The sequence below is a fragment of the Chiloscyllium plagiosum genome, chromosome 3 (assembly GCF_004010195.1).
Source record: "Chiloscyllium plagiosum isolate BGI_BamShark_2017 chromosome 3, ASM401019v2, whole genome shotgun sequence".
Taxonomy (NCBI): Eukaryota; Metazoa; Chordata; class Chondrichthyes; order Orectolobiformes; family Hemiscylliidae; genus Chiloscyllium; species Chiloscyllium plagiosum.
Window position 1 is genome coordinate 81,282,709 of NC_057712.1, and position 12,618 is coordinate 81,295,326.

Here is a 12,618-nt window from a genome sequence, read left to right on the forward strand (position 1 = left end):
GAGAGAGAGAGAGAGAGAGAGAGAAAGAGAGAGACACAAAGACAAAGCGAGAGAGAGAGAGAGAGAGAGAAAGTGAGTGAGAGAGAGAGAGAGAGAGAGAGAGAGAGAGAGAGAGACAGACAGACAGAGAGAGAGAGAGAGAGAGAGAGAGACAAAGAGGGAGCGAGAGAAAGAGAAGGTACTAAAGTGTATAACAGTCTTAAAACTGGATAAATCTGCAGCCCTGGATTAGATATATCCGATGCTATTTTGAGAGGCAAGGGAGGAGATATCAAGGGCCCTGGCAGGAATTTTCAAATCCTCCCTGGTCACAATTCTCTATTGCCCCATAGGATCCAAGGCAAAGTGGCATTTGAACTTTGGCTGAGGGACAGGAAGCTAAGGACAATGGTAGAAGGATGTTTGTGTGACTGGAAGTCTGTTTCCAGTGAAGTTCCACCGGCTCGATGCTGGGAACCTGACTGTGGTTAACGTTAGTAGTATGAACTTAAATGTAAGGGGTATGATCAGAAGATGTATTTTGTAGATGACATGTAAATTGGTAGATAGGTAAATATTGAGAACAGCTATAAACTGCTGGACGATACAAAAGATGGCTTAAGTGCTAAATGGAATTCAGAATTAGAATCTCTACTTGTGGAAACAGGCTTTTTGGCCCAACAAGTCCTCACCGATCCTCTGAAGAGTATCCCACCCAGACCCATTCCCCTACATTTACCTCTGACTCATGCACCTAACCTGTACATCCTTGAACATTATGGGCAATTTAGCATGGCCAATTCATCTAACCTGCACATTTTTGGATTATGGGAGGAAACTGGAGCTTCCTGGAGGAAACCCAAACAGACACGGGGACAATGCGCCAACTCCAAACAAAGAATCATCCGAGGCTGGAATCGAACCTGGGTCCCTGGTGCTGTGAGGCAGCAGTGCTAACCACTGTGCCACCCTGCCGTCACACTCATGCCTGAAAAAAATGAGGTAATGCCCTTGGGGAGGGCTAACAAGATGCGGTATGACATTTTCAAGTACTGAAGATCAGAAGGGCCTTGCATATTGCTGAGCCCTGAAAGGAGCAGGGTAGGTGAGTAAGGTGGCAAAGGCAGGATACAGGATACTTGCCTTTATTAGTTGAGGTTTAGAATACAAGATGAAAAAGGTTATGCTGGAACTGTACAAAGCACTGGTAGGCCATATCAGGAGCAGTGTGTGTACTTCTGGTCACCATAAGTACACAAAGGTTGTGAATTATACTAGAGACGATGTGGTAGAGATTTACTAGGATATTACCTTGGCTGGAAAGTCTGAGCTATGAAGAATGACTAGATAGGCTGGGGTTAAGCAGGAACTTGAAAGAGGTGTATTAGATTGAGGGATGCAGGTAGGGTGGATAGAAAAGCACTTTTTCCATTAGCTGAGGGACTAATTACTGAGGGGAAACATAAATTTAAGGGAAGAGGTAGAACAATAAGAGAGGTGTTGTTAACAAATTTTTTTCATTCAGAGGATGGTGGGACTCTGAAACTCACTGACTGCAAAGTCAGAAACTTGTGTAATGTTTAAACAGGACTTCGATATTCACTTGCATTGTCATAACCTCCAGGGTTTGGGTCAAAAATTGGAAAATGGGATTAGTATACGGATTAGCTTGTATTAGTATCTAGAATGTACAGTGTGAGAAAGGTAGCATAAGAGTTTGAAAAATACTTGAATGCAAAGAATTTATGAAACAGTGGGAAGGAAGGGCAGGGAAGCATGACCATGATGCAGCATTCTATGGTATTCAACAGCTCTTGATACACTTAACAAGTATCTTACTGCCAGCAAAATGAAAACTGAAAATAAGAATGTTACCGTCTGTTCCTTTCTCAAAATTGTGGAAGATACAGGACAGCTGGCACTATAGCTAAATAATCGTGTACAGAACTGCACAGACAGCAGGCTTCTTCCATGTCACCTGTGCATGGAAGCAAGCGCAAAAGAGGAAGAACAATGAGAGACTTCTCAAAGCATTCTACAGTCAACCATTTGTTTGTTTAACATGGTCACTGCTGCAATTAGGAAACACAGCAACCACATTATCTGCAAGATGACACAAACATTAAGGAAATAAGTACATTGGAGGGAAAGCGTTTGCCATGACACAAACAAGTTATTTGGGAATTACAGATTAACTGTTAGCCAAAACCTAGAATTGATTAATAGCTTAGAAGAATGTGAAAACTATTAATATATTAGAATTAATACTGTTAATTAGCAGTGGCTAAACCATAAATGGGCACACAACTCTTTGGAAAACATTTGTTGGGGCCATGGAAAGTATTCTAGAGACAGTTACGCATGATGTAAAACTAGTAAGCTAGAAAAAATAAGTTTGAACAACCACCTCATGCACCGTGGAATATATCAACCCAGTTAATTGTAAACTTTTCCATCCTGGTTGCAACCATGGTTTTCTTTTGAAACAACAACAATAACTGTTGAGAACACATTGTGTAGAAATAAATCTTTCATTTGGTCCACCTAGTGGCAGCATCTGGTATATGCAGATATGATCTGCAGACACTTCCTACTTTTTACACACCTGAACTCTTGCCCAAAGCAAGAGTTTCCAAATTTACACCACATTAGAGATCACAGGAGTTGAAAGCAACTTTAGAGGTGGTGATGTCAGAATCCAGCACCTCATGCATTAAACGAACCTTTATTTTTACTACTGAAATGAAAATTTTGCACGTCCCCCCAATGCATTCAGAACATTGCACCCGAGTGCTCAGGATTGCAGAATCAACCATTTCCTCTTCTAATCGCAAAGAAAATGAAATCAAAGAGTAAAATAGTTAAATAAACAAAAAGTACGTAACGTGCAAAACCAAAGGAAATTATGCCAGGTCAGGCATCAGCTCAAGTGGGCTATTCAAGGCTCCACATTTTAGAACCAATGTGAAGGCTTTAGAGGGGTGAGCTCTCTGTTGTGTGACAGCACTAATTGGTCAGTAAAGCATTGCAGGGATGCTTTAAGCAACCAGGTGACTGCTGAGAAAGTGAGTAGAACGGAGATATAGTCTGCTTCAAGTCAGTGAGCTGCTGCCTATCCATGCCCACAAAGTGTCCTAGCAGTGGTCTTCCAATGCTAGTTGCCACTGTGTAATGAAAGTTCTATTTCCTAAGTGGCCTGAAGTGGATTGGAGGGATGGCATGATTGTCATGAGGGGTTGGCAAACGTCAGATCCCAACGTTTGTGGATGGATGCACATGTGGCTACTGCCCATAGATTATCTCCAGAGATGCTTATGGTGTTGAGCAAGCCAGCAGTGAAATGAAGTCGGTAGGTAGCCGCTCTAACTTCCATGTTGAGATTTTAGGTTTGGAATGTTTGGCAAGATAGGAAGCTAAATAAATTGGCTGCAATTAGGCATTTAACAAGCTAGAATCCCCCTTAATTGGCAAGTCACTTCTTCCCAGTGTGAAACTCGCCTCTCCACTTCAAAAATGCAAAAAAGAAACAGCAAGTTTCTCCTGTTATTAAGATAAGTTTTGTTCGACAACTTATCTGATTCTGCAACAAACTTTCCCACAGCCCATGTTGCGCAGGTCCCTATAGGATCCCACTCAGTGATTTGGAGTTTCACTACAGCTGTACGGGGCAGGTGTTTTTGGATTGGGTTGTAGTTTTACTATTCACAAGAATAAACTAGAAAAGCAGATCATTGATGGTAGCTAGTGGAAAAGGCAATAAAACTGTTTCAGTAAATTCACTGCCAAATTTCAGACACAGATTAAGTACAGTGAGAAATCAACTAATTTCTACATTGTAAGGATATCCTTAAAGATAATACCGTTGCAACACAATGCAAATAAGAGATCACGTTTGAAGTCACTGGACAGCAAAAGAGTTTTACAAAACACACATTGAAAAATAATCTGAAAAGCCAAAAAGAACACAGGCATAAAATTCACAAAAGGGGAAGAAACAACAACAGACTCCCATTCCTAGATGTGACAGTTGAACATACAGTTAATGGAGAGCTTCAAACCAGCATCTACAGAAAAACAAACACTGACGATATACTTAACTTCAGAAGCAATCATCCCAACACCCACAAATGGAGTTGCATCAAGACATTATTTCAACGAGCTACATCACACTGCAGCAACCATGAACTACAAAAAGATATCTGTACAAGGTTTTCAAGAAAAACAGATATCCAATAAACACAATCTACTGATTCCTCAGAAACAAACCCAAACAAGCAGACACAACACAACCAAAAACTCTAGCCACATTACCTTACATCAAAGGCATATCAGAAATGATTTCCAGACTATTCAGACCCCTTGGCATCATGGTAGCCTACAAACCTACTAACACACTTAAGTGACTAATGAAACTAAAGGATCCATAAGATACTACGAGCAAACCTAACATAATTTACAAGATACCATGAAAGAACTGTAAAAAAAAAACAAATCGGACCAAGAACTTGCCACCAGGTTACATGAACACTAAGTAGCCACCAAAGAAGTGACCCACCATCACTAGTTTCTATACATACAGACAAAGGACACCACTTTGACCAGGACAACACACACATCCTAAGATCAGCGAAACAAATATACGCATGAGAATTCTTAGAGATATGGCATTCTAACCAGAACTCCATTAATAAGCACATCGCTTTAGATCCTATCTACCTTCCCTTGAAAAAAAGAACCGGCAATGACATCACCCACTTTAAGAAACCAAGACCTATAAAGAGAGGCGGGACATACCACCAGCGCTTCACCAGAGACTCTCACTGATGATGTTACCTAGTATAGTGATGAAATGTCTGAAAACAAATCTTCCAGCTCAGCAAGCTAACTTACCCACTTATCAACCTGAGCTAGAAACCTTGTCAAAAATCACTAATATATAATTGCTCTTGGAATAGACATGAATTATGAGAATCAATTATTCCACTCGTTTCTGATTTCTGTGCTGCTGAGAGAGAATGTTATCTGTGGGAGGCAGCACAAACAAAACAGTCAGGTTTAACTATAGAAAAAAAAGCTGAAAACTTTCTCCAACATCTTTAGGGATTAGTGTGTAATTGCTCAGAATTTCAGAGGAGATTAAAATAATGTGATGAAATCTGTTATTGTAAGATTGTACAAGGTCTGTGAAAACAATTGGTTTGAGGTTTTAGTTGATTTCTTCTCCTCAGATTCTGTTAATCTTGTATTGTCACTCAAGAATATGACAAAAATTGTTCAACAAAAATACTCTTGCATGGATACACTTCTTTGGGAGACAGGTGCCTGACAATATCTCACTCAAATGGTCATGTTCCATTTGAGAGTATTCAGAGCATCAGCAAATAAATTGTTATGAACACCAGCACAGCTAAATCCGACATCATCTACTAACACACATTTTCCACAAGATTGGTTGAAAACTCAAAGAAACATGGCAATTTTACTCTGTAAGCGAGACTTGCGAAGCCCAAAGGAAAACCTTCTACCGTTACTCAAGTCAAAATTCCCAAGCAAAGAACAAATCAGGGATTATGAGGGGGCATGGATAGGGTTAATAGGCAAAGTCTTTTCCCTGGGGTTGGGGAGTCCAGAACTAGAGGCCATAGGTTTAGGGTGCGAGGGGAAAGATATAAAAAAGACCTACAGGGCAATGTTTTCACACAGAGGATGGTATGGGTATGGAATGAACTGCCAGAGGAAGTGGTGGAGGCTGGTACAATTGCAACATTTAAGAGGCATTTGGATGGGTATATGAAAGGAAGGGTTTGAAGGGATATGGGCCAGGTGCTGGCAGGTGGAACTAGATTGGATTGGGATATCGGGTCGGCATGGACGGGTTGGACCGAAGGGTCTGTTTCCATGCTGTGCATCTGTATGACTATGTTAGACTCATTGCCTATGCCACATGACCGTAACGTTCATTTTACTTAGTAAAGGCTAGGGAAACAGAATTTAGATAATTTATTTGTGATTTTTCTAATATCACTTATATTTCTAATTTAAAAGCCACAGGAATTTTTTCACACAGATCGCAATAGAAATGCAAATATCAGTTTTACACAGATTGACATCAACGTAACTGTGTTTTTGACGTACCATTGTAAAGGGAACCACCTTCTGCATATTCCATAACAAGACAGACCTAAAAGGAAACACAGTCAATTACAAGAATCTATTTGGCCACTTCCAATGAAATACTGATTTTGTCTTTTGTTTAAGAGAGAATATTACCTGATCAAAAACAAAATTCAGTTAAACCTTAATTATATTAATGGATTTTAGACCACCCACTGAAACCTTTTTCAAAAGCCCTAAATTTTAATGACAAAATAAATTCCATATTTAGAATAAAAAGCCATTTTAAAAACTAAGCATTTTTTGATTTATCCAAAATTGTTACTGTAAAATATCTAAACTATGGTATTTTCTCTTCTAACTAACTAACAGACTAAAGTAGAGCTGCTCAGAGAATGGGTTAGGAACATCTCCGAGGCGCATGCTCCCAACAACCCCACCGCTCTGTGACCGACCACTTGAACTCCTCCTCCCTCTCCGCCAAGGACGTGCAACTCCTGGGCCTCCTCCACCGCCAAATCCAAGCCACTGATGCCTGGAGGAAGAATGCCTCATCTTCCACTTTGGGATCCTCCAACCACACGGCATCAATGTCAATTTCACCAGTTTCTTCAATTCCCCTCCCCCCACCTTATCCCAGATGCAACCCTCCAACTCTGTACCTCCTTCTTGGACTGTCCAGTCTGTCCATCCTCTTTCCCACCTATTCATTCCACACTCCACTCTGACCTATCACCATCACCCCCCACCTTCATCTACCTATCGCCTTCCAAGATACCTTCCCCCAGCCCCACCACCCTCCCATGAAACGCTGACTCTCCTGCTATTTGGATGTTGCCAGACATGCTGTGCTTTTCCAGCGCCCCACTTTTTGACTAGAGAGGTTATCATTATACATTGTGAATGTGCATATTGAATCTTCCCAGTAAAACTATTCCACCGAAAAATTTCACAAATGCAGGAAAATGATAGGGGGAATAATAAATTTTCTCTGCTTTAAACTTCAAGGTGGAAAAGAGAAGTTTACCTTCTACTTAAAAACACTGCAAAAAAAAAGCAAGTCATAGCAATTCACTACATTTAACAAAACATCTCCCAGTGCATTTTGAACAATGTAACCATAGGTCATTTAATGTGCTATGAGATATGTTGGTAAGATAAAATAAAAAATACTTGTTTGAATCCAGTCTTGTGACAGACTCACGTCTCCCTAACATTACCACCCATGGAGGCCCCTGCCATTTTTTTTTATAAACAGCCACCTTGTAAATGTCTCCTGCAGACATGCGGTCATCTTCCAAATGAATACCATCAATACAGTCATCTACCGCCCAGGTCCTGAGTGTTGTCAAATGGTTTTTGTTGACAATCAGCTTTAAGGCAAAACTTCCTTCAGTCAAGCACTAGGAAAACTTTACCACAAACTCTTATACACTTACCATCTATTTTATCCAGCTTACATAGCCACTGTCTCGGGTTGAACAATTCTGTTTACAATTTCCCATTCGATTCTCTTCAGTAAGGTTGCCTCCCCTTCAACAGTCTTTAACCTAGTGAACCACATCATCAACTTTCACGTTCTGCTTCACTATGCATTTTAAGAGGCATTGGTTATCCTTCGCTCCGAATATTGCCCCTAGAATATTAGCTGCACTGTTTTGTTTCTTCCCATTCCACATTGTTACTTCTGGAGTCTCCCAAGATCCATCCAAATTCCACTACTTCATCAAAATCACATACTGGCCCTTGGTGAAATTATCTAATTGGTGCCCTGACAACCACATTTTTCAACTCATCCATTGCTGCTATAGGAATATAGGAACAGGAGTCACAAATTTAGGCCCTCAGGCTTGTTCTGCAATTCAAAGAAATCATTACTGATCTGCAGTCTAATCCATACAGCTGCCTTTACCCCATATATTTTAATACCAAGGTATAATTAAAATCCATCAACCTCATATTTAAAATTTACAATTGGCCTAACATCAACTGTTTTTTTTATATAGAGGAGAGTTGCATAATTTACAATCTTATGCGTGTAGAAGATATTTCTAATTTCATTCCCAAAATGTCTGCCTTCCATCTTCTTTAAACTATGCCCTCAAATTCCTCCCTATCAACCTTAGATGCTCCCTTTAATATCTTTAAAATATATATTAAATCACCCCATAATTCTGATTTTCAGGGAATATACTCCAGCTTACTTGACTACTCCAGTGCAATCCTGCCTGGCCTTGCACATTTGACCCTCCATAAACTGGAGGTTATCCAAAACAGTGCTGCTTGGGCCTTAAATGGGGGCAAATCCTGTTAATTTCACTAGAATGATACCTTGGAATGAGTGGTGTGTCTTGTGAGGATAGGTGGAACATGTTGGACTTGGTTTTACTGGACTTTAGAAGGGGGGTAACTTGACTGAACTTTATAAAATCCTGAATTGCCATGACAAATGAACTGCAAATGGATGTTTTTGCTTTTGGGCGAGTCCTTTCTGGGGCACTGTTGGAATATTAGGGGCAAACCTTTTAGGACAGAGGTAAGGAAATTTTTTTTTCCTCTGAGGGTTGCGCAACTTTGAACTCAGAAGATGATGGATGTGGGGTATCACTGAATCTTTTTTAAAAACGGAGGCAGCTAGATTCTTGTTAGACAACAGAATGAAAGATTATCAGGGATGCGTGGGAATGTGGAATTTGAAATACAAATAGATTGTATGAACATAAAAAGAACAGGTGTAGTCCACTGAGCCCCTCCAATCTGCTCCACCATTCAATAAGATCATGGTTGATCTGACTGTAACCTCAAATCCAGATAAAATTAGTTATGATCTTATTGAATGGCAGAACAGGTTTGAGTCGTCAAATGGTTTACTTCTGCTCCAATGCAGTATATTGGTATCCAGAGTGGATAAGCTATTTCTTTCAACATTGGTAAGATTAAAGCCACTACTGTAGGGCTAAAATGATATTCTACCCTATTTTAACTCTAAGCTGAATTTATAATACAATCCAAACTTGTAGAACTTTGAATTCTCATCTTTTATCTATGCCACTTCTTTGCCCACTAATGATGACAGTATCTTCAACCAGCTGGCCTGCACATCCTGAAATTTTCTCCTTAAACATCTGTGGCTCTTCCAGTGCCCAAACTTCCTTTAAGCACTCATTAAAAATCTATTTTTTTGACCTGTAAAGGGGATTGGATAGATTCTTTATCTATGTTAAAAGTGACATGGAAATGCAAGCTTAAGTCAAGTTTGTATTATTGATAGTTGCTAGTGAAAAAAATTCCATGAACTGCTTTTGCTCTCCACAATGATTCTAGAATAATGGAAGATTTAGACGATGTTTTGATTAAAAAAAATGTAAAGAAAGCTCCAAAAGGAGGAAGGAGACATATTAAAAGAACACTAGTTTTGTAGAACACAGAGACCTAAGGTTTCAGATACGTGATTCTTTGAAGCTTGAATCACAGATAGGGTGGTTAAGGCAGCCTTTAGCATGCTTGCCTTCATTATTTAGATTTTTGAGTACAGGAGTTGGGATGCCATGTTGAGGTTATACATGACACTGGTGAGGCCTTTTCTGGAGTAATGTGTCCAGTTCTGGTCACCCTGTTATAGGAAGGATATTATTAAACTGGAAATGGTTCAGAAAAGATTTACCATGATGTCGCTGGGATTGGATGGCTTCAATTAGAAGGGGTGCTAGGAAGGTTGGGACCTTTTTCACTGGAGCGAAGGAGGTTGAGAGGTGACCTTTTTAAAGGTTTATAAAATTATGAGGGGTAAAGGTCACATGAATGGCAGGTTTTTCTTTCCCCCAAGGATGGGGGAATTTCAAGACTGGGGACAAACTTTTAAGATGAGAGGAGAAAGATTTAGAAAAGACAGGAGGGGCTTTTTTTTTTACACAGGGTATATAGTGTGTGTGGAATGAACTTTAGAGGAAGTGATGGATACGAGTGCAGTTACATCATTTAAAAGACATTTAGAAAAGTACATGAATAAGAAATGTTTGGAAGTATATGGGCCAAGTGCAGGAAGGTAGGGCTAGTTTAGTTTGGGATTATGGTCGGCATGGACTAGTTGGACCAAAGGATCTGTTTCCGTGCTGTATGACTCTGTTGACTCCATTATAGAGTTGGGTCGGAAACAATTTCAAGCTTGCAGTTATGACATTGCTTTTAGTTCAAGAAGTAAAATTTTAAAGCATAATATTTTAAATCAACCATGAGCAATAGTAATGCACAGTTAGGTTACACAATCAGAAATGATAGGTAGGATTTGAATTACTTACTGGATTTAGACAAGCTCCGTACAGTTTCACAATATTGGGGTGAGTTACGCGCGACAACTGACGAAGCTGTAACAGAAAATAGAAAGAAAATCATAAAAGAAAATAAAAAGTGAGGCATAAATCTATGCCGGGAATGTCCATTGGTTATGCAGTGTCTGATCTTACCATTCATAAAATAGAGAAAGGAAATAGGAAAACAACATTGAATACAGGAGTTGAGATGTCATGTTACAGCTGCACAAGACATTGGTAAGGCCACGATTAGAATACAGTGTACAATCCTGGTCGCCCTGCATTGGAAGGATGTTACTAAACTGTGGAAATGGTGCAAACAAGATTTAAAAGGATGTTACCGGGACTGAAGGGGTTGAGTTAAAAGGAGAGGCTGGATAGGTTGGGACTTTTTTTTTCCCCCTAGAGAGTAGGAGGCTGAGGGTGACCTTAAATGTTTTAAAATCATGAGATAAGGTGAACAGCCAAGGTTCTTTTCCCCCAGGGTAGGGGAGTCCAAAACTAGAGGGCATGGGTTTAAGGTGAGGGGGAAGATTTAAAAAGGACCTGAGGGGCAACTTTTCCACAAAGTGGTTTGTAATGGAACAAGCTGCAAGAGAAAGTGGTAGCAGTGAGTACAATTACAGCATTTAACACACATTTGGACTACATGGATCGGAAAGGTTTAGAGGGATGTGGGCCAAATGCAGACAAATGGGACTAATACAGTTTAGGAAACCTGGTCAACATGGTTGAGTTGGGCATAACAGTTGGTTTCATAGTTTACTCTATGAAACAAACAGATAATCAGAAGTCTACAAATGCAGTATTACACAGATAATGCAGCAACCCCCTTGGAATAGAAATGAATACAATTACAATACAAATAAAATGAAGCTGATTTTATTTTTAAGTTTTAAGATCAAATTTATTAGACAAGACGATATTGGATTAAGTGTTATGCAAAGATGTAAGTCTTACTTTTCCTATTACCTGACAAGGACAAATAATCAAGATTACAGTAAATTTCATTTGCAATGTTATTTACATTTTGTGCATTTCACAACACTATAAAATAAAATTGTTTAGTTAAACAAATTAATTAGTAAAAAATTTGAAGTATAATATCATACTAACTTCTGTGCAGGGTTATATAAAACTTAAACCCTGGTCATATTAATAGACATTCTTGCAGAATTAACAACTACAGTGAAGTTTAAAGTGAACATCAAGCTAAAAGGATAATTTCTAAACTGCTAATTTGCTGTTTCCAATTTTTTTTTTAGTTGTGTTAAAGAAAAGCAACCTTGACATACAAACCAGGCCCTTTAAAATCTTGCAATCCTCCCAGTCAGCAGAACTTCAGTCTGCCCAAGAAAAACACTCATTTATGTATCAGGGAACACTTATTAAATAACAGACAAACTCAGGAATAAGACTATATATGGTCTTGCCAGTTTTTGTTTATAATTATCTGCAGCTGGCTAATCTCTCCTGGATCTGTTCAATCCAGTAAGCTGCAGTGCAGTAACAAAGGTTCTCTATCCAGTCCTAGATCTTATTAAATTTATTTAAACGTCAGGCAGATATGTTTGCACACAGGCTTCAAATCCAATGTGAACCAGTTTACGTATAATCTAATGATATTGAATCCCAGAAAAGGTAGAACTAAAAGCGAAAAACATAACATATACAATTATAATTTTGTCAATAAACATTGATAGAATAGATTCATAATGAAGGGCCTTGGAATAACAATGTCTGCATTCTTGTGTTTATGTGGAATTCTCAGCAATGTTAGCAGCTGCTAGACTCATCCATTCTAAACACATTGGGATCACAGCTTCATACTGAACCCTGATACTATCATTTGTGCTGTGTAATCACAACTCTCTGCTGGAAATACAGGATTGTTTAATTATCTATTTAAAAAAAGTACACAAACTTAACTCCATCAAGCATATAATTTTCTTTACTGGAAACACCTCTCTAGTTTAGCAATTAGTGACTGTAACTCAGCACCTAATGGGCACTATGCCTTGCAAAGTAAATAAAAATATTTTGAATTCAAAGATTTGCATCCGGAACCCTTTCTCGGTACTGATTCCTCACCCACCCAAAAATAAATCCCAAGATTTTGAACTGTACCAGACCTCACTTGCCAGGCAAACAGGATCTGAAGGCTCCTTGCTAAAATTGTTCCAAATACCAAGAAGAACTGGGAAAGGGGTTCATG

The 12,618-nt window shown here is 39.2% G+C and overlaps 1 protein-coding gene across 5 annotated transcripts in view; it reads right to left on the reverse strand.

Moving 5' to 3' along the window:
* The window catches only part of map3k7 (mitogen-activated protein kinase kinase kinase 7), a 151,982-nt gene that overhangs the window by 97,471 nt on the left and 41,893 nt on the right, over nt 1–12,618 (reverse strand). For 3 of the 5 annotated variants that reach the window (XR_006310759.1, XM_043685197.1, XM_043685204.1), the window contains exons 3-4: nt 10,392–10,457; nt 6,115–6,160 (exon numbers count right to left, since the gene is read on the reverse strand). Coding sequence is in view for 3 of the 5 variants with exons in the window: in XM_043685197.1 (XP_043541132.1) it covers nt 6,115–6,160; nt 10,392–10,457 (112 nt within the window). In the remaining 2 variants the exon portion in view is untranslated. Of the gene's footprint in view, nt 1–1,854; nt 1,958–6,114; nt 6,161–10,391; nt 10,458–12,618 lie in introns of those variants that run through there. The other 2 variants (XM_043685217.1, XM_043685211.1) reach the window with 2 other exon arrangements.